The 22,411-nt window shown below is 34.0% G+C and overlaps 1 protein-coding gene across 5 annotated transcripts in view; it reads left to right on the top strand.

Moving 5' to 3' along the window:
• Positions 1-22,411, top strand: part of Nipbl (NIPBL cohesin loading factor) — a 160,906-nt gene that overhangs the window by 116,037 nt on the left and 22,458 nt on the right. For all 5 annotated transcript variants that reach the window (XM_031359848.1, XM_031359850.1, XM_031359849.1 and 2 more), the window contains 17 exons: positions 198-429; positions 1,700-1,851; positions 2,384-2,464; positions 2,972-3,072; positions 5,080-5,218; positions 6,647-6,729; positions 7,413-7,545; positions 8,163-8,306; positions 10,418-10,507; positions 11,055-11,269; positions 11,363-11,465; positions 12,051-12,149; positions 12,241-12,387; positions 13,191-13,325; positions 15,940-16,038; positions 16,900-16,953; positions 21,562-21,670. In XM_031359848.1, the coding sequence (XP_031215708.1) occupies positions 198-429; positions 1,700-1,851; positions 2,384-2,464; positions 2,972-3,072; positions 5,080-5,218; positions 6,647-6,729; positions 7,413-7,545; positions 8,163-8,306; positions 10,418-10,507; positions 11,055-11,269; positions 11,363-11,465; positions 12,051-12,149; positions 12,241-12,387; positions 13,191-13,325; positions 15,940-16,038; positions 16,900-16,953; positions 21,562-21,670 (2,116 nt within the window). The remainder of the gene's footprint in view (positions 1-197; positions 430-1,699; positions 1,852-2,383; positions 2,465-2,971; positions 3,073-5,079; positions 5,219-6,646; positions 6,730-7,412; positions 7,546-8,162; positions 8,307-10,417; positions 10,508-11,054; positions 11,270-11,362; positions 11,466-12,050; positions 12,150-12,240; positions 12,388-13,190; positions 13,326-15,939; positions 16,039-16,899; positions 16,954-21,561; positions 21,671-22,411) is intronic.

Genomic DNA, 22,411 nt, shown 5'->3' with positions numbered 1-22,411 from the left:
AAAAACAAAAAATTGTTTTAATCTTGGCTAAAGAGATACATTATTTGTACTTTATTCCAGTTTTTTTATAGTATTATAAGGTTGTAGATTAATTAGATTGTTCCTCCAACTGATGAAAATCATACATTTTTGTTTTAATATTGTAAACCTATATATGTATTTTATTCCTACCTTATTAACAATGATCTGTTTTATAGAATAATGATACTGAAGAAGAAGAAAGATTGTGGAGAGACCTAATTATGGAAAGAGTTACAAAGTCAGCAGATGCCTGTCTTACAACTATCAACATTATGACCTCTCCTAATATGCCAAAAGCTGTGTACATTGAGGATGTAATTGAAAGAGTTATACAGTATACTAAATTTCATTTACAGAACACACTCTATCCCCAGTATGACCCTGTTTACAGATTAGATCCACATGGAGGTTAGTTTACCCTTTTATACTGGTAGATTTCTTTTGGTTTGGGTTGGGGTGGATTAGGTTTTTTTGGTTTGGTTTGGTTTTTTAGCAAATTATCAGAATTATCTATTGTAAACTTTCAATGCTAAGTGAATTAGATAGAATATTAAGGTTTTAGCTGGGCAGTGGTGGTACACGCCTTTAATCCCAGCTCTTAGGAGGCAGAGGCAGGTGGACTTTGTAAGTTTCTACAGAGTGAGTTCCAGGATAGCCAGGGCTGCACAGAGAAACCCTGCCTCGGAAAAAAAAAAAATAAGAAGAATATTAAGATTTTAATTGGCCCAAATTAATAGAATATATATAATATACATTGACTTTGATTTTAATATAACTGGAATATAAAATTTTTACTATTGCATTACTTCTAACATCTATAGGTTGAATACTCATTAATCTGAAAATTCAAAATGCTTTGAAATCTGAAGTATTTGAGGGGCTAGAGAAATGTGTCAGCAGTTAAGAGTGTTTTCTGTTCTTCTAGAGAACTAAATTTGGTTCCCATCCCAGAAACTATACTGAGCAATACATAGCCACCTGAAACTTCAACTCAGCAGGATTCAGCATGTGGCATATACACACATACACATAAACTTGAAGGGAATTTTTAAACATTCTTTAAGGACTAGCATGGTACACAAAATGCTTTGTATTATGGTGTTCATGATTTTTAGATTAAAGATACTCAAATGGTAGAGTCTACGCAAGTTTTACAAAATCTGAAAGTTTTTGAACAATACTCAACCAATCTTTATAATTGAAGTAATTTTTTTCAATGAGAGAAAATTCCAGATTATAATAGTTTTGGGTAACATTTATCTTCCTTCTAATCTAGCTCAAAATAATAGTACTCTGCAAAATAAGTTGATTCAAGATATCTTATCTCCATAGCTTTTATTATGTGATCACCAAAATGGTTCAGTGTATACAGTTTTTAATTTCTTACTGTGTAATATAATGCCAAGAAATTTAAAGGAGAAATATAATCTTATTATTCTATTTGAATAAGGGGAAAAAAGAAAATTCAGTATAGGAGCCACTTATTATAAGACTACTCCAGTACAGTGCTACTAAGGAATTATTTCCTCTTTTAATTAACAGTCATCTTTAGTTGCGGCACTACTTTTATGTAGCACCCTGAATTGTTTGTTTTCCCTTAATTTAGAAGATCATACTAGTAATCTCTATGGAAGAATGTTAAAAGTTAATGTTTTTCTTATCCTGAATTCTCTTTTAGGAGGGTTATTAAGTTCAAAGGCCAAACGGGCTAAATGTTCTACTCATAAACAGAGAGTAATAGTAATGCTTTATAACAAAGTCTGTGACATTGTTAGCAGTTTATCAGAATTGCTAGAGATACAGCTTCTTACAGACACAACAATTCTTCAGGTAAGTTTTTTTGGAAGCATTTTGTAAATTCTCAGACACAAGACATCTTCAGTCTTGTATAATTGTGTTCACTCAGTAGTAATACCAGCACAGTGTACCCACTCAGAGTGTGTTAGGTGTAAGATGAAGAAAATAGAGCTTCCATTTTATTTTAAAGGAAGCATACTGAGCTGAAGTGGGAAGAATATTTCCAAATAATAATTCCAAATTAGAATTCCAAATTCTAATTTGTATGAAAAATGAGTTAATTTTTAAGATGTTGGAATATTTTCATCCATGAAAACAAAATTGTTTTTCTTTCTTTATTTCCCATGATGTTCAGTTTAAAATGTAGAGACTAGAGAATGTAGAGACTGAGAAGCAAGTATTTTAATATGAATGAGGAGACTATAGAAGAAATACATGCTAATTAGGTCACAGAAAGGAAAATGCTCTCGGGTGTTTTGAAGTATAAGTGTTAGAATGTAGTAAGGTGCAGTGTTACTGAAGTCATCTAGAGACATACACTAAATAATTAATCTTGAATTTTCAGGTTTCATCAATGGGAATAACACCATTTTTTGTGGAAAATGTCAGTGAACTACAATTGTGTGCCATTAAGTTAGTCACTGCAGTAAGTATAATCAGTTCATAATTTCAGTTACACACAAATGAAATAAGATTGTCATCACTTGGTCCAGATTTCCAAAAATTATGACAGATTTTGTTTTCCATTAAATTTGTTTCCCAATAAGGATTAATTTAGCCCTATTAGATTTCATTAACTAAGAATTTGGTTTCATTGATTATGTTTTTCTTGAATTTGAAAAACTTGTCTTTAAATGTAACAAACTTTATTGTGAAAACCAGAATGATTTAACGTCTTCTAAATCATGTCATACTTCCCTATCCAAAGTATCATGTCTCTCTAAACAAAACTTCAGACTCTCTCACTTTGGAAAATGAATAACAACATTTCAACGTATTTCTTTAGATCATTATTGCTTAACATGTTGAAAACATTTTTATTCTGAATAGCATGTATACTCTCAAATATTATAAATCCTTATTTCATGATACTATTTTTATTGTGTTTTCTGTCATAATAAGTTTAATTTGTAATTTTATAATTACTAAACAGGTATTTTCAAGATATGAAAAGCATAGGCAGTTAATATTGGAAGAAATTTTTACTTCACTTGCAAGATTACCAACTAGCAAGAGAAGTTTAAGGAATTTCAGGTAACTATGGTAGAATGTGACTACCGTGAAGAACATACATTTGAACTGTCAAACTGGTTTATCTTTGGATGTTTATACAAAAGAAATATTCCATAGATAGTTTGGATTTGTGAAATAATATAGCATATTTAGGGACTTAGTGATATTCATTGGTCCTGAAATAAAAGCATCTGTGTCAGGTTGAGCACTGCTAACCTTTGGACCAGTTAATGCCTTCATGTCCAGGGCTGTCCTGTGCCTTCCATGTGCTTAGAGCATTCCTAACCCAGTAGACATCTCCCCTTTCATTTTTAACAATGAAAACATTTCTAAGCACAAGAGATCAAAATGAACTACAAGAAGAGCATAAGGCATGTGGATCAAAAGACTTAACAGTTTTAAATTGGTTTTATGAGCTGTGATAAGAAAGTTGGGCTTAAATCCTTTAGACTATGTTAAGCTATTCAGTAATATTTTAGAGAGCTAAAAAAATGTCTTTAAGAATAATATAGAACGGCTTGGATAATGGCTTAGAAGTTCATAGCATTGGCTGCTCTTCCAGAGAAAGATTCCAAATTTGATATCCCCCTTGGTAGCTCACAAGTGTGTGTAACTATGGTTTTAGGGGATTCAACACCTTCATCTGGTTTCTGCAAGGCACCACCCATCACATGAAATGCAGATATACATGCACACAAAACACCTATGCATATGTAAAGAAAGTCTCTATGGGCACCAGGCATGCACATGGTACACAGGTGTATATTCAGGCAAAACACAAATACCAATACACATAAAAATAAAAATAAATGTTATTTTAGTGAAAGAATAACAGAGAATAGACACAGATTAAATACTATTTAATCACTAAGCACATCCCATAACTGAGTTATTCACTGCTGTAATCAAGTTTATTGTCTATTCATAGGTAATCATTACTCCTGATATTGAAATGCATTGGACTGGTATATAGGGTTATTTGCGGGGAGGGATTGATTTTATAAAATTATATTTTGAACTAAGTGCATTGATAAACATCTGTTCAACTGAAGAAAAGTGCTCAATATACAAATGAATTCTTATACTTTTTTAGTGTCTATAAACTAAAGCACTTGGAAATTGAATTTAGTATAATCTTATCCTCTAGCACAGATAATTAAGAATTGAGAAATAACAAGATTCCTCAGTGGGTAATAGCCCTTGACAACAAGCATGATGATCTAAGTTTAAACCCTGGAACCCACATGTTGGAAGGAGAGAACTGATTCCCTGAAAGTTGTTCTCTGAATGCCACATTCCACGGTAGCACATATGCAAAAACAGTAAATGAATGAATGAATAAATAAATTAAATATATTTATTTTGTTTTAAGTTAACTAGGCATGTATGGTAGTGCATGCCTAAAATCCCAGCAACTGGGAGGCAGAGCAAGGAGGATCGCTACAATTTCACAAGTAGTAAGTTCTACAAAGCAAGTTCTACACTAGCCTTTACAAAGCAAGACATTGTCATTATACACATACACATCTGTGTAGGTGGTTTTAATACCAGATCACTACCCTACTTATTATATGTGGACCAAAATACATGGGTATTTGGAAAACCTTAGACTGTTATAATTTACTCAGTAATTCTTATAAAAATACAACATTTTATATTAAATACTGTAGTTCTTCCTCTCATGAATAGGCATTATTTGGTGCTTTTTCAAACCAATTTTAAAAATTATGCTTGAGGCTGGAGAGATGGCTTAATGATTAAAAGTACTGGCTACTCTTCAGAAGACATGGGTTCAATTCCCAGCACTCATATTGCAGCTCCAGTTCCAGGGAATCTGACACCCCACATTGATATGCATACAGGCAAAACACCAATGTATATGAAATAAATAAAATTTACACTTAATAATACTGTCAGTACTAAATGGATGGTAAAGAAAACATATTGGAAATTTCAGATGGTAATGGATCATTTAATATGTGATTCTTTTTATACTCTGTGACTTAAAATGTTTCTTCTTCATTAAAGGTTAAACAGTAGTGATGTGGATGGAGAACCTATGTATATTCAGATGGTTACAGCACTAGTTTTACAACTTATTCAGTGTGTAGTTCACTTACCATCATCAGAGAAGGATCCTAATTCAGAAGAAGACTCAAACAAAAAAGTAAGAAAATATTTAGGTTTTATAACTGTACTTTAATGATTGTAAACACCTTTATTTTCTATAATTCTAAAACTGAAATTCTGAATTATGGATTTATGACTAGGGGTTTAGGTTTCTTGCAGAGATTACACGGAAAATGAATTGTGGTTCTGACTCTTCTTCTATACACTATGAGACATAACAACACCTAAACAGGCTTCTTATGGCAGCTGTAAAACTCAATTGAGAAATGAATGTCAGAGGGAGTTAGGCGTGCGTGTATGCATGCACATAAGTACTATGGAATTGAGTAACTCACAGCTAAGGTTTGCTTTTGGTTTTACACATTCTATCAATACTTATTTTTGGATCCTATAGGGCGTGTTGTTTCTTTTTTTGTTGTTGTTTTGTTTTGTTTTTCTGTAACCCCCCAACCAAGTAATTCAAAACCCGCCTACCTCTACTCCCTCCAGTAATTAGATGTAGCCATTTTATTTAACGAACAGTTTTAAATTAAGGAAAAAGTTTGCACAACTAAAGGTGGTAAACTTGAGAATTTACTCCTAGGCAACTAGACCTTTGAGTACAGAATTTAGCATTAAAGTGTGCAGCAACAGACCAAACATCAAAAGCTAATTTTTTTACTCAACATTTTTTGTCAGATTCTTTTTGCCTTAAGTTTGACATATAACAATTCCATCATAACTCAAAGCTAAGAGTTTCTATAAAGTGCTTAGAAGCAAAATTTTTCTGGGATACATACCTTTACTTTACTGAAGGCTGTAAAAGTCTTTGTATTTTTCCTTTTTTCTTCAGCTGTGGATTGATATTACACATGTCTTAATCTTTACATTTCTACTGTTAGTTACACATTTCTGTTTATACTATAGTGGTTTCATAAATTTTGAAGTTAGAATATTCATTGGTAATTGAATTGCATATATCTGTTTTATCTAGGATTCTGGCGAATATTCTATCTACAATTCTAAAAAATAGTTTTTGTACTTTGACTCCATTGCTTCTTGTTCTGATATGAATCATGATTAAAAAAAACTACTGGCAGTATATTAGTTATTTCTTCTATCTTTATGTCTTAGTTAGGGTTTTACTGCTATGAGCAGTCACCATAAGCAAGGCAAGTCTTAAAAAGGACATTTAATTGGGGCTGGCTTACAGGTTCAGAGTTTCAGTCTATTATTGTTAAGGTGGGAGCATGGCACCATCTAATCAGGCATGGTACAAGAGGAGCTGAGTTCTACATCTTCATCTTAAGGCTGCTAGCAGAATACTGACCTCCAGGCAGCTAGGATGAGGGTCTTAAAGCCCACCACACCCAGAGTGACACACCTACTCAAAAAGGGCCATACCTTCTAATAGTGCCACTCCCTGGGCCTATACATACAAATAGTCCTTTTTTTTTTTTTCATTTGAATGTTTTTCTCATTCTAGGTTGATCAGGATGTTGTCATTACTAACTCTTATGAAACAGCTATGAGAACAGCCCAAAACTTTCTTTCCATCTTCCTTAAAAAGTGAGTAAAATCAAAGCGTTGTTTTATTTTCCACAGTTGTGGAATGGTCTCTGTAGAAGAAGATTAATCAAGTTTTCTACCATTACCAGAACCTCAAATACACCAGACCTTTAAAATAAGGAAGAGATTTAAAAATCAAAAAATGTGAATTTACTTCTCTTAAACCCCCCTAAATTTAAGTATTTCATTGTTGGATTTCTAGAATTTTTGTCTACAAAATTTTGAGACATTCTGCTTGTAAAGCAAAGTTTATGGAAAGAGTTACTCAAGGTTCATGAGAATTAATGATAATTGTACAAAAAAAAAAAAAAGTTAAGAATTGTTACAACTAGCCATGCAGTGGTGGCGCATGCCTTTAATCCCAGTACTTGGGAGGCAGAGGCAGGCGGATTTCCGAGTTTAAGGCCAGCCTGGTCTACAGAGTGAGTTCCAGGACAGCGGGGCCTACATGGAGAAACCCTGTCTTGAAAAACAAAAACCAAAAAAAATTGTTATAACTATCAGTTAATATTCTTTGTAGTTCATGAAAAATGCAATTGAAGAAGTAGATTTTTTTTTAGACCTCATTTAATTTAATGTACTCTTATATATCTTGTTACTAAATACAGGGGCAGGGGAATCTACTTAACAAAATTCACACATTATGAAAATGAACATCTTTTTCCTTGTTTTTCTTTGACTAGATGTGGTAGTAAACAAGGTGAAGAAGATTACAGACCACTTTTTGAAAATTTTGTTCAAGACCTTCTTTCAACAGTCAATAAGCCCGAGTGGCCAGCTGCTGAACTACTCCTTAGTTTGTTAGGGAGACTGTTGGTAAGAGTATAGCATTTAAAGATTATTAATTGCTAGAAGACAACATAATGAGGATATACTCTGATTCACAGATGATGAATTCTTTAAAAATGTGTAAGAACATGAACATTGCATCTATTTTTGCATGTGTATAACTGTACATTATATCATCAATACCTGTAGAAAGCAAAAATGTGAATTTTAGCATTTTGATTTCATTACATATAATAGCATTGCTTTTTAAGATGGTTTTATGTGGTGGGGCTTGTATTTGTTACATTGTTGGTTTAAAACATCTCAACTATGAGTCCTGAGTTATTGCAGTTACCCATTTGAAAGCATGAAACTGACTAGTAAGAATATTCTTTCATTTTTTAGATTAGTTTTAAAATCATGACACTTTTAAGTCCTCATAGTACAATATAAGTAATGGAAGGAAATACTGTTATTTCTCTTTTAATTTTAAAGTATATTGGGAATTATGTGATGTAAATTGTCTCAAAATTTTAGAAACCTAATTTTTTATGAACTGGAAAAAGTAATTGTACTATCCTGAAACTATGAGAATGATTTGTAGGCAACAGAATTTTAGTCTTTAGAAGGTCTTAATCAGTAGTGTCCCATCTTTTGCTGTTTAGGTGCATCAGTTCAGTAATAAGTCAACAGAAATGGCTTTAAGAGTGGCATCTCTTGATTACCTTGGGACTGTTGCTGCACGACTGAGAAAAGATGCTGTCACCAGCAAGATGGATCAAGGGTCTATAGAACGAATTTTAAAACAGGTATTGAAATAAAGGATTTAAATTAATATATAAATAGTTGCTTGTTTGTTTGCGTTTGGTGTGGGAGAAAGAGACAGGGTCCAGGTTGGTTTCAAATTTGCTATATAGTCTGTAGTCAAAGATGAACTCATTTTCATGCTGGAAATTACAAGCATGTGTCACTAGGCCAGTTTATGGAGTGCTAGGGATTGACCCCAAGGTTTTATGAATTCTAAGCAAATGTTCTACTACTTGAACTGTATCATCCAGCACTACATGTTCTTTCTTTATAGCCTAAAAATAGATGTTGTAGATTCAAGTAAAGTGTTTTTTGTTAGTCAGTTTTGAGTGTGATAAGCTCTCAATATGTTCCAGGCCAACCTTGAATTCATAATGTCCCTTATATGTATGCTTTTTCTTTTGTGAACTAGTTTTAATTATTTTCAGGCATCATGTCCCATTATGTCTCTTCCCCACCCACCTCCTAGTTCTCTAACACTAAAATTTTCAAATGTGATTGCCTACAAAAGCAGCACCAACATTGACAACTCTCTGTGTCCTTAGGTCCTTCTATGGATCTGCTGAATCCAGAACCCTAGGAGTGTATCATAAAATTTTAATTAATGCCAAATTTTGAGTGCTGCTTGGTATATATTTGTACATATAAGAATTGGCACATAAATATTTATAATACACTTTCAAAAGCAAAAACTTACCATTAATATATTACCAGTGAATATAATACTTAGATTATAATCCATTACCATCTTTTTTCTTTTTTGAGATTTGTTTTATTTCATTTATTTGTGTGTGTGTGTGTGTGTGTGTGTGTGTGTGTGTGAATGTATATACAGGTGTCCATGGAGACCAGAAAGGTCTATTGGATGCTCTTGGAGCTAGAGTTACAGACATTTATGAGCCACTGAATATGGGTTCTGGGATCCAAACTCCAGTCCTTTAATAGAGCAGTAAGCCCTTGCAACCTCTGAGCCATCTCTCCAACTTATTATTTTAAGGGTCAAACGTCCTTATATTTGACTAGTGAGGTACCTTTTGAGCTAACTTTTGTGTCTTTTTGATATGTTCCCTATAGTTTATTTTGGGTGTTAGTGGCACAGGAGAGTAGGTGTATATTTTTGTTGTGTTTGTAATGTATGTACTTATGAGTGTGTATGCACATGGGTATGGGGTGCATGTGTTCATGAGCATGTGAATGCCAGAGGTCAGTGCAGGGGTTTTTCTGCAATCATTCTCTACCTTACTATCATTTATTAGTTAAAGGACTAGGATTCCTTGAAGAAATCAATGATCCCACAGATGAGAATGATCCCACAGATGAGAAGCTGAAAGTAAAGTAGTAAAGTTTATGTATAATTTGAAATCAAGTCTTGAAAGAACATTTGGAACAGTGCTGGGGAGATGGCTCAGTTAAAGTACCACACAAGTATGGGTACCTGAATTTGGATCCCCAGAATCCACACTAAGCAAACTCAATTAAATTCCCAAAGCCCACAAATACATGCTTACTTCCCTTTAATTTTTATTTCTATAGTAATTATAAAGCTACCTGAAATATATAATACATATCAGTATAGCTGTTAATATTTTTAATTTACTAGATTAAAATTTTGGTGTATACTTACATGGTATAAAATATACAATGAGTTCAAAGCAGTGCTTAGATATGTGAGTCCTGTCTCTAGGGAAAAAAAATAGCATTTTGTTTTGTTCTTTTGTCAAATGTAAATTCCATACCAGGGCCAGGATAGGACATTTTTGTGATGATATTTACATCAACCACTTACAAACTTTTTTAAGATAGAATATAGTTCATGAAGCCAAGCTCAGGTAGCAGTTTATGTTTTTCAGAAATCATACTTTATAATTCTTACAATAACTATACTTGTGTTTTCCTCATTTTTCTCCATCAGGTATGTATTTACATCTACACAACCTGTTAAAGCATACCAGTAGCTTAGTGCTTATGTATCTGTAATTCCATCTTTTGAAAAGCTAGGGTAGAGGCTCAAAAATTGGAATCCAGACATACTGGAACACTGTTCCAGAAGTGGGTTGGGATCAGCAATAAGTAAGCCACCAATAACTTTATGGCTGATGTTATTGCGGTTTAGGTTTCCGGAGGAGAAGATGAAATCCAACAGCTGCAAAAGGCATTGCTTGATTATTTGGATGAGAACACTGAGACGGACCCTTCGCTAGTGGTGAGATCCGTGTTGCCTTTAAATTGTGCTCTAAAAGTGAATTGGGGTAGCGAAAGAGGAAATAAAATATTTGGAAATCTTTTTATAGATTTCTGTCTTGGTTTGCTTCTGGGTTTTCAAGACAGGGTTTCTCTGTGTGACAGCCCTGACTGTCCTGGAACTCACTTTGTAGACCTCTACCTACGACAGATTTCTAATCTATAGGCTTAGACTAGATACACAGAAGTGCTTCAGTGCTGACTGTTCATTAGATTTAATCTGTGTATTTCTTACACAGAGAAGAGATGAAAACAGCTGGGGGTCTTTACCTTCACTACTTTATGCATCTATTCTAAACTAAGTTAGTTTTTTACATTAACAATTAAATTTATAGTTAAATATAAAAAGAAAAATTCTGTAATTCAAGATATTTCAGAATTTTATCTGTCTTTTAAATCTGCTTCTTTCTGATCGAGGTTGTTTTAAAGAAAACTACAGTATTTCTATTCCTGATTAATTAGAAATGTTTTTAATTGCATCAACTCAAATTTATCTAATGTCTTTCCAGTTTTCTCGTAAATTCTATATAGCCCAGTGGTTCCGTGACACAACTCTGGAAACAGAAAAAGCAATGAAATCACAAAAAGATGAAGAATCATCTGATGCAACACATCATGCAAAAGAAATTGAGACAACTGGTCAAATCATGCATCGAGCTGAGAACCGGAAAAAGTTTCTTCGAAGCATTATCAAAACCACACCTTCTCAGTTCAGCACATTAAAGTAAGATGCAGAGAAAATGGGTTAGAGATACATGAAGTGTACATATCCATTTAAAAGAACATATCAAGTTACACACAGTGCTTTCTGTTGTAGGATGAACTCTGATACTGTGGACTATGATGATGCGTGCTTGATTGTTCGATATTTGGCCTCTATGAGGCCGTTTGCCCAGAGCTTTGATATTTATTTGACACAGGTAAATTGATTGATCTGATTGATTTTTTCTTTATTCCGGTTACTTTTGGAGATGGTGGACAGTGTGTGATCTTTGTTGAGGGTACTGTCAGTGGATTGTGGACGCATTGTTTGTCTCTGTTCCTTGTTGTTCACATGTCATTACCTATACCTGCCCTCTACATACTGATCATGTGCAAACAAATGGACATGTGTTTGTATGGCACTATAAGAATAAATTTTCATTTATCAAGTCATAGCAAATAGTGCTGTCTTTGACAAAAGTTACACATAAGATTTTAGTGAACCTCAATGTTATTAAATGTATAAACATAAATGTATATGTATGTTTAGTTGAGAATACCGAAGTAAAGGAAAATACTGAAAATATAGGATACCTTTCTATGTGTACTGGTCTAACTGAAGATTTCGGATCAGTGAGATGATAGCTTACACACACACACACACACACACACACACACACACACACACACACACACACACACACACCAAAAGTAAATAGTAGATTTTGTTCTTTTATGTATTTTCATGCTGTATTGTGTTAAGTATTTTAAAATTTATGAGAATGTTAATGTTTGCCTGGCAGATACTACGAGTTCTTGGTGAAAATGCAATTGCTGTTCGAACAAAAGCCATGAAGTGTTTGTCTGAGGTTGTTGCTGTAGACCCCAGTATTCTAGCAAGGGTAAGAGCAAAAATAGTTTATCTTACTTTCCTACTCAAATTTGAAGATCCGCTCTTCTGCTATAAATGACATTTTTCTCCCTCTTCTTTAGCTTGACATGCAGCGCGGAGTTCATGGACGATTAATGGATAACTCCACTAGTGTTCGTGAGGCAGCAGTGGAGTTACTAGGTCGATTTGTCCTTTGTCGACCTCAGCTTGCTGAGCAGTATTATGATATGCTGATTGAAAGAATATTGGTATTTGCCTTCTACTTTATAGTAATTCATGAATACATAATTTACCTTAAACATCACAAACATCACACCTTATTTTAAATTTAGTCTAAAGTTATAATTTAAAGAGAATAAATGTGAACTACATTTTTTCTATTGCTTACTCTGTGAACTGTAGCAGCATTCTAAAGAAGGTTATGCTTTGAAGAGCCAAGTATTATGAATCCCAAATGTTAGTAAACATTTGATCCATTTTCAATTATTCTTAGGCCAGTTTATAATGACTGATTAATTATGCATGATAATTAACCGTTTTTGGACAGGACTGTAGAGTAATTATATTGTCTTTGCAGTGTGTGTGTGTATCTGTCTATATATGAATTGCTTCCATGGCAGGCACACCACCCACTTCAAGCAAATTGATTTCTTATGGAAGTATACATTGATGCATTAGCACACAATGTTCTCCATTGCTGCAATGACAAGGTTTTGTTGTGTCCATTAGTATAGTACAAGAATAGTTAGTGCAAAACGTTTTATTTGATTTAGCTTAAACACTTTGTCCTCTACATCATAGATGATACTTCATGTGCTTTTCTAAAGCTTATCCCTTTAGTGAAATCCAGCAAATTCATTCTCTTGTCTTTTATTCATTACTAAGTATAGATAGATATTATGTCACATTTTTAAAATATATGAAAAATAATTTTCAGTTAACAAATAGGCAATATAATGCTTATGAGAAATCTTTAATTTTATTTTGTCAAATTTCACACACCTAAAACATCTGAATGCTCCTAACATTTGAAAATGCATTTTGTTCTTAGGATACTGGTATCAGTGTCAGGAAAAGAGTAATAAAGATTTTAAGAGACATCTGTATCGAACAACCAACATTTCCAAAAATTACAGAAATGTGTGTAAAAATGATTCGTAGAGTCAATGATGAAGAGGGCATTAAGGTAAGGTGAAAATCTGATCATATGAAATTTCTTTTTTATTAATGTTAAAATTTTTTAGGTGCTTATTGAATCTAATTTTTTTATTTTGTTTCTAGATTTTATATTACTAAAGTGTGATCTTTTCCAACCTATTCAACCATTACAGTATTTATTTAACTATAGTGACTGTATTGTATCCAAAATAATTACCAGATTAAAATTATGTTGATTTTTAAATAGTATGTTATTGATTTTCAGTTACAGACTTGCCTACAGCGTATAGGGCATTTTCTTAACTTAAGTTCCCTTCTCTCAGATGACTTTAACTAGTATCTTGTTGACATAAAATTCTCCTGTATAATTGACCCCTTGTCAGCTTGACTCACAAATCACTGGAAAGTCAGAACCTTTCTTTTCTTGTTTATCTTCAAGATCATAAAATTTACAAACTTAAAAAGTCCCACAGTCTTACAAATTCAAGCACTTTAAAGTATCTTAAAGTAGAAAGTCTCGCACATGTGGGCCACTATGAAATCAAAATTAAGTTAAACACTTCTATATCAAGAGGGGAAAAAAATGAGGGCACAGTCATAATCAGATAAATGCAAAACCAAATTCCAACAGTGTAATTCTCTCAATGTCCAATATCTAGGACTCACTAATGATCTTCCAGGCTCCTCCTAAGGGCCTGAGTCACTTCTCAGGTTCTACAGTCTGGGAAACACAGCGTGTCCCTCTGAACTCAAGCTGGGTCCACTCTACACACAGCTGCTGCTGTTTCTGACAGTCTTCCTGTGGTATTGGCATCTTCAAAGTGCTGTCATCTTCTATTGCAACTGGGCTTGCTTTCACCAATAGGCTCTCTTCATGATGCAAAGTCTCAACTTTTCTCCATGACCTCTTCAGTCCCGGGGCTTTCACTGCTATTCTGGCTACACCATCACAAGTGGCCACCCCTGGCTTCTTATAGTGCCAAACCTCATCTACTCTCCATGACCCCTTTTTGCCTTCAAAACAAGTACCACTTGGGAGACATGACCAAGTTTGGGTGCCAGCACAAGGTACTATCTTGGCTACCTCTGAATACAGCTTCTTTGTGCTGTCTCCGAGCAAACATTTCTCAAAAGGTTTCACCTGAGTGATGCTGGTCTCTACTTTAATAATCACCAATTTGTCAGCTCAGCTGACCAACATCAATTGTCACAGTGAAGCAAAGTTTTTTCTTTAGTGTTTCTAGTGTTTTGTTAACCACAGCTTATTATTCAGCCCTAGCTAACCAGAACCACAAATTCTTAACTCAAAATAGCAAGCAGCTCTGATAGAGTCATTAAGGGACTCTCAAACTGCCTCCACTTTCTGCACTGCTGCCAACATTCTACCAAGCTCCCATAGAATAAAAACTCACCAAGCTTTGAACACCCAATGGTTTTTCTTGCCCAAAGATCTAAAGTCCTTCCACAATCTTCCCAAAAATAACATGGTCAGATCTGTGACCACAGTGGCCCACTCTCCTGGTACCAATTTCTGTCCTAATTAGGGTTGCTATTGCTATGATAAAATACCATGAACAAAGGAACTTTGGGATGAAGAGATTTTGTTTAGCTTACCGTTCGCTTCACTGTTCAGCATTGGAAGACGTCAGGGCAGGAACCTGGAGGCAGAAGCTAATGCTTACTGTACTGCCTATTGACTTGCTCCATCTGGCTAGCTCAGCCTGCTTTATTATAGAACCCAGGACAGGATCTTAAGGAGGCATTTTCTGAATTGAGGTTCCCTCCTCTCAGTTAACTTTGGCTTGTGTTAAGTTGATATAAAACTATCCCACACAAGTGTCTCCCTTTAAAGCAATAAAGGGAGCTACATAGATAGTGGGTAAGAGCAATTTTTTACAAGCATGAGAACCTGAGTTCAAATCTCCAGCATCTCCAGCAGCTGGACATGACTGCATACATCTTAACTCTAGCATTGGGCAGGGGGAGACAGGCAGATTTCAAGGACTCTCTGGCTATCCAACCTGACCAAAACAGCAAGCTTCTAGTTCAGTGAGAGATCATGTCTCAAAACAACTAGGTGGAAAAGTGATAGATGTAGACACCTATATGTCCTATTGGTCTTTTATGTGCATTCATGGGCAGGGACACACACACATATAAAAGTTCTTTTACTCTGATCAAAAACAATTGGGGGACTGCGGAGATGGCTCATCATTGTGCTTGCTGGTCTTGCAGAGAACCCAGGTTCAGTTTCGAGCACCCACACCAGGTGGCTTACAGCCACCTGCACTCCAGTTGTAAAGAATCCAACACCTCCTCTGGCTCCTACAGGTACTTGCACACAGGTGATGCATATACACACAGACACACAACAAATACATTTTTCTTTTATTTTAAAAGTATTTTATGCAGAAGCTGTAGGTTAAACATAGTTTTGCCCATCCACTATTTAAAATCTTAACCCATTAGACAAAATTTATAATTAGTGAAATCTGTTATTTTACTCCCAAGAAAATTTTTAATTAACTTTCTTTTTTAATAACTAGCTATAGCTTTGTGTTGGCCAGTAATGGGAATTTACAATTAATTAAAAGTTTGCAATCTTTGTTAGTAATTGATTGGGTTTCTTTTTCTTCTTCTAGAAATTAGTAAATGAAACATTCCAAAAGCTCTGGTTTACTCCAACGCCACATAATGACAAAGAAGCAATGACAAGGAAAATTTTAAACATCACTGATGTGGTAAGAAGGATGAACAAGAGTGTGGTCACTATAAGCACAAAGCCAGCTGATACGTTGCCATGGTGACGTGCTATGCTGCCACTCAGTATTGCTTCCCTTGTATTTCTGGGACATTTGGGGCCTAAGTTAAAGAGTTCTCATGCTAATTTCTTGATACTCGTGTGTATAAGCATTATTATTAGTGTTTTCCTGTTCTTCCATAATTAAAAGAAGGAAAAAACCAAGAGGATAGTTTTTTAATTGTTACATAAGTGAGTTATAATTTGCTGATCCAGAATGCTTTCTATGTGTTGAATATTAGCAATTTTTACATATACTCAGTTACATGGTCATCTCCATTTTCACAGCTCCAATAAATCTAGAGGGTGAAGAAACAAAACATTTTTTCCATTGTTTGAAACCTTACAGATTTTTCTGATAAAATATGTCAGAAGCTATGTTTTTTATAATTTGGTACCATATCAGTCTTAATATTAAACTGATATTCTTTAATGTTTTTCATATTGACAAGTGTTTTGAGTTACTAAAAAAAAAAATTAGTTTAAGTATAACCTTTCAAGTTAAAAAAGCATACATATACTTCATGCTACAGTATAACTATAATACCTGTTTTAAAATAGATGTCTTTTGTTTTAATTTTTGAGATATAATACAATTTCAACATTTCTCCCTTCCCTTTCCTTCCTCCAAACCCTCCTATATATCCCTCCTTGCTCTCTTTGAAATTCATGGTCTCTTTTTTCCTTTTCATTACTTGTGTATATGTATATACATATATATTCCACAATGTAAGGTGCTCAAGTTTTTATAATGTTATTATAAATGCCTTATTTTAATAGTCTTATTACCTTTTCACTGTAGGTTGCAGCATGTAGAGATACTGGATATGACTGGTTTGAGCAACTCCTTCAAAATGTGAGTATAACTTTGATAGCATGAAATTTAAAACATAAATATTTGGATTTTAGTAGGTGAAACTTACTTCACTTTGTTAAGCTATGTCTTTTAATTTTGTTATTGAATCAGTTATCCAGGTGACTGCTAAGATAAATTTTCTGAATTATTAATTGAAATTCTAGCTATACTTTCAGATAATTTTTTTCTTAGCCCTTTAATCTAGAACAGTATTATTCAGCTTTACAGTCTTCCTGGTAAAGTTTGTCAGTCAATCCAAAGAAGACATAGTCATTTATAAAAACCTTTAAAACCATGTTTCTTCTGATGATTATGAGAAATTATTAACTATGAAGTAATTTTTAGGATTACTACAGAAAAATCAAAATATTCTGTTTGATAAATTGGCAAGTTAAAAGCAAAAGAAGAGATAACCAGATCTGTGGTATCTTAGTGATGGTCTCATCAGTTTTGTCTTTACTTGTAGTCCTTTTTAATTAGTGGTCCGGTCAGATCCTACTTAGTTACAGCAATTTAATTTACTTGTGACTTCATGAATAGTTCTGTGTAGTCCTTTTTTAATTGTGTGTGTGTGTCTGTGTATGTGCATGTGTATGTGCCAGAGGATAGCATTGGATTCCCTGAAGCTAGTATTATGGGTGGTTGCGAGTCAGAGGACTGAACTCAACTGCCTTTAGAAGAGCAGTAAGTGCTCCTAACCTCTGTGCTATCTCTCCAGCCTCAGGCCGCAAAATGATGATAAAAGTACATGTGACAGAGTGATAGCCACCATGCAGCCATGTCTTCAAGAGCCTAGTGCCTGCTGGGCTTTTTGAGATTCTCAAGTCAAGACTACATAGCACATCCACCATTTCCATATTTCCAGACATAGAGCATGCATCCCATTTAGCAGACTTCAGAGATTTGTATTTGTATTGAATCGATTTCTTATAAATCAGTAATCATATGGGACATATTTTCTTAGGAAAACCAAGCACTACATTAAATACCTTCAAATTCACACATGTACCGATTTTTGAAGACTTCCACAGAAGAGTATTATCATTATTCTGGTTATATATGTACAAACAAGCATGAATCAACATTTCTAGTTTTTAGTCCATTAGTCTTCTGCCACTTGTTATTTATCATATGATTTCACAAAATTTGCCAACTGAACAGTATAAAATGTGGCCCTCATTTGTATTTGTCAGGTGTTCAGATTCATTTAGGAAGTAAAAATCTTCAACATTAGTTGTTTGAGTAGTTATTACTTATGTATAAATTGCATATATTTTTCTAGTTTGTGATGGGTTTTTACTATTTTTTAAATAGTTTTATTTAACTTTTTTTGTTTTTATGTATATTGGTGTGAGGGTGTCAGATCCCTTTGAAATGGGGTTATAGACAGTGGTGAGCTGCTGTGTGGGTGCCAAGAATTGAACCTGGATCCTTTGAAAGAGCAGACAGTGCCCTTAACCACTGATCCATCTTGCTAGCCCTGTGTTTTTACTATTTTTAAGTCTTTGACATGTATCCCATTGTAATGCTGGGAGTTGAAGTTTCTGAGTACAAATTAGGCATTCTGGTATTGAGTTAGACCTAGTACCCTTATGCCATGTACACCTGCTGACCTGATCTATATGCACATCAGGCTGTCATTGAATTTACAAGAGATCTGCCTGCCTCAGCCTTCAGAATGCTAGGATTAAAAGTGTGCACACACACACACACACACACACACACACACACACACACAAAACAAGAGAGTTGTTTGCTTACTTGTTTGTTTGTTTGGCTCTACAAAACAGTGTTTCTCTGTGCAGCCCTGGTTGTCCTGGAATTTACTCTGTAAACCAGGCAGCCTTGAACTCAAGATCTTCGTGCATCTGCTTCCTGAGTGCTGGTTGAAGAGAGAGAATTAAGAGTCATTTTTGCCCTTGCAGAAGACCTGAGTTCAATTCCCAGTATCTAAATGACAGCTCACACCCATCTGTAATTCTAGTCGCAAGGACTCTGACACCCTCTTCTAATCTCTGAAGTCACTAGACACGCAGGTAGTACATATACATACATGCAGGCAAATTACTCATACACAGAAAATATTAAAATTTGAGCACTGAGAGTGACTCCCCAGATTGAAAGTTCCACACATTTGGCAGTGGTGGCACACACCTTTAAATCCCCACATTTGGGAGGCAGAGTTCAAGACCAGCCTGGTTTACAAAGTGAGTTCCAGGACAGGCAAAACTACACAGAAACCTTGTCTTAAAAGCCCAAGATTAAAAAAAAAAAAGAAAAGAAAATTCCACACTTAATCTCATTTAGATAGGCAAAACTCAGACATACTAAAATTACTTCAAGCAATTTATATAAGAAATATTTGAAACTTAAATGAGTATTATATTTAGTTCTTTGTCCCTTGCTGAAGCTTCTCCCTGTGCTGTATGCATATATTCTAAAATCCTGAAGATTTCTAGTCTTAAACATATCACATAAAGAGTGTTATTCTATTATAATCACTTTGGGAAGATTATTGGATAGTATTTTCTCAAAAAAGTTGAGTATTCATATGTGTTATGGCCCAGTATTTCTATTATAAGATATATATTCAAGAAAATATTGTACATGTGATTTAGATCACATACACAAGCATTCTTCACTAAAATCTGACTTAATCTTTACACAGAAGAGTGACTACACAGCTTACAATATACCAGAAAGACTGCTATAGAGCAGTGAAGTAATAAACAACCTGAATTAGAGTTATAATGTTTTGTAAATACACAAGTCCCAAGACATTAATACTTTTGTTGAAATTGGAAATTAAAAAAATAAAATAAAATAAAACAAACAAAAAAATCAGACCAGCCTGGCCTATGGAGTGAGTTCCAGGTCACCCAGGGCTACATAACGAGATCCTGTGTCAGATTATTAATTATAATTAATAAATTAAAATACATAACCAGTCAGCAGTGATTGTATCATGAACCAAAATTTATGATAAATTATTTTGCACTTACCTGATATCTTAAAGAAAAAAAAAGAGCAAGAAACATTCTTTTGGTGATTACTGCAAGTAAACCAATCTAGAGTGTTCTGTGCGTAGCTGCACGGAAGAGAGGATCAATGAGAACTTGTACTTTGAGGCTGTCTTTCATTTATTTTTTTTTTAATTGAATAATGATGCTGCATATATTCCATACTGTTGTGGTTACACACTCATTTTTAATTATCCAAGCTTTTTTTTTTTTTTTTAACTTGAGGACAATTTGATTAAAACAGCAAGACAAAGACAGAAGACTCTTGAGTTTTGAGGACAAGCAGAATTGTGCAGACAGGCCCTGTCTCCAAGGGGGAAGAAAACAGAAAGGAAGGAAGCCATGGTTGTTTTTAGTTAAGATACATAGGACCCTTGCAGATTCAGCAGTGAGGCTTAATAAGCAGCTGCATAGCATGGCAGAAAGGAATAGCTTCCAAAAAGATTTTTAAAAGAACGTATGTCCAAAAAAGGATGGTCACACATTGGCCAGTGTCCAAGAGGACCTGTGTTTGATTCCCACCACCCACGGGGCTACTTATAACTTCCCAAAACTCCAGTTCCTAGAAATCAACACACCAACACACTCTTCTGACCTCCGTGGGCACCAGATATGCACTTGGTGCGCAGATATAGTTGCAAGCAAAACACTCACATACATAAAATAAAAGATACGTAAGTAGGTGGGTGGGTGGGTGGGTAGGTAGGTAGGTAGGTAGGTAGGTAGGTAAAAGGAAACTTAAGTTTTCTCCACTAAGACTCAGAAAACAGGAAGCCCAGTATTATAATGCTTTGTAAATGCTTGCAATCCAATTCTTGCATATCCATGTATCTTGTACTAAAAGTAAAATTGTGCATTTTTAAATTTGGATTTTGAATTTTTGTTTTGCTTCATGTTAGTTTGACTCATGACTTTTGGTAATTCTGTCAAACAACACAGAGATAGAATGTTTATATTTTTGAAGAAAGTTATATCTGATAGCTCTGGAAAACTCTCCACAGAAATAAAATTCAATTTTCTTTTAATATCATTAGAAATATTCAGTTAATCATTATTGGCAAAACAGATATAGCTTAAGTCATTTTTCTCCAATGACCTGTAACTGTAAGAGTGGATTGGTTTAACTTGTTTTGACTATAGATAGGCTTCTCTTCATCCTCCTCATTGTACTTAATTTTAAGCACAGTTTCTTAATGGTTTGGCAAAGAATGAAGCAGAAGAAATCTGCCAAAGAATATGCCATTATGTTATATAATTGAAAAGCTTAAGGTATAATTCAGATACAGTTATTTAAAATAATTCAACTAGCACCAGGTGGTGTTCTGTGGTCGTGGCTGACATGAGAGAGACAAGTTACTTTCCCTGTGTTTTTGCAGTATAAGTCCCTGTATTTTAGTTTACATACTAAAATTGTTGGCTTTATAAATTACTGATTTAAAGAATATTTTTATATATGTCGTGTATTTTTGCTTTATTTGTATTTTAATATTAAGAACTGAAAATGCTTATTGACATTTAATGAATGTATGTTATTATTATTGCCTGATGGATAATTTTACTGGACTTTTTTCTATGTATACATATATAGTTGTTGAAGTCTGAAGAGGACTCCTCATATAAACCTGTGAAGAAAGCTTGTACTCAACTTGTTGATAACCTAGTTGAACATATTCTTAAATATGAGGAATCTCTAGCTGGTAAGACATTTTATATATTAGTCCTTAAGTTAATTTTATGTTATTTTTAAATATTTTGGCTCTTTTCTCAGTTTTACCTCTAGATATATTTACCTAATAACTAGTTACATCACTTTTAAAGGTAATTTGGTTTTCATGATAATTTGGTTTCATAGTTTGAGAGTTCATTTTAGATTATATTCTAAGATTACCTAAATCAAACAGTATAATAAAAGCACAAATCTTATTTCTTCTACACGTCTTTCAGTATGTACTTTTAGATATATTAAATAAGAATGAAGTCTAGGGCCCTGTATTTTTTTTTTAAATGGCATCACAAAACTATTTGGCCTTATTTTGATTATAGAAAATTTTCAAAGAAATTGCATTAACTATTGCAATGTTTTTAAAATATAATTCTATATTTCTAATACTGTTTATAGTTGTGTAAAATTCTCTTAATACTTAATGTTTAATTTTAAATATTTCCTAATCTTAATTTTTAATCTATTGAAACTTTCAATATAAATTAAGTATTAAATATTTTATATTATCAGTTACATTATAGGGGTCACATATCTGAAATCTTCTGTTAACAATAATTACATAAACCATATTTGGTATTACTACATAAAAACACAGACTTTTACCATCACTATTCCCATTTTTTGATGTATACAATGAGGAACAGCAGTAGACCTCAGTTTCTCCATTCTGGGACCGCCTGCCTAGCTGAGATGGCATTTGCACCTAAGGGAAATG

Source organism: Mastomys coucha, unplaced genomic scaffold (assembly GCF_008632895.1).
Source record: "Mastomys coucha isolate ucsf_1 unplaced genomic scaffold, UCSF_Mcou_1 pScaffold8, whole genome shotgun sequence".
Taxonomy (NCBI): Eukaryota; Metazoa; Chordata; class Mammalia; order Rodentia; family Muridae; genus Mastomys; species Mastomys coucha.
Note: the sequence above shows the minus strand (reverse complement) of the source record. Positions and strands in the feature narration are given on the sequence as shown.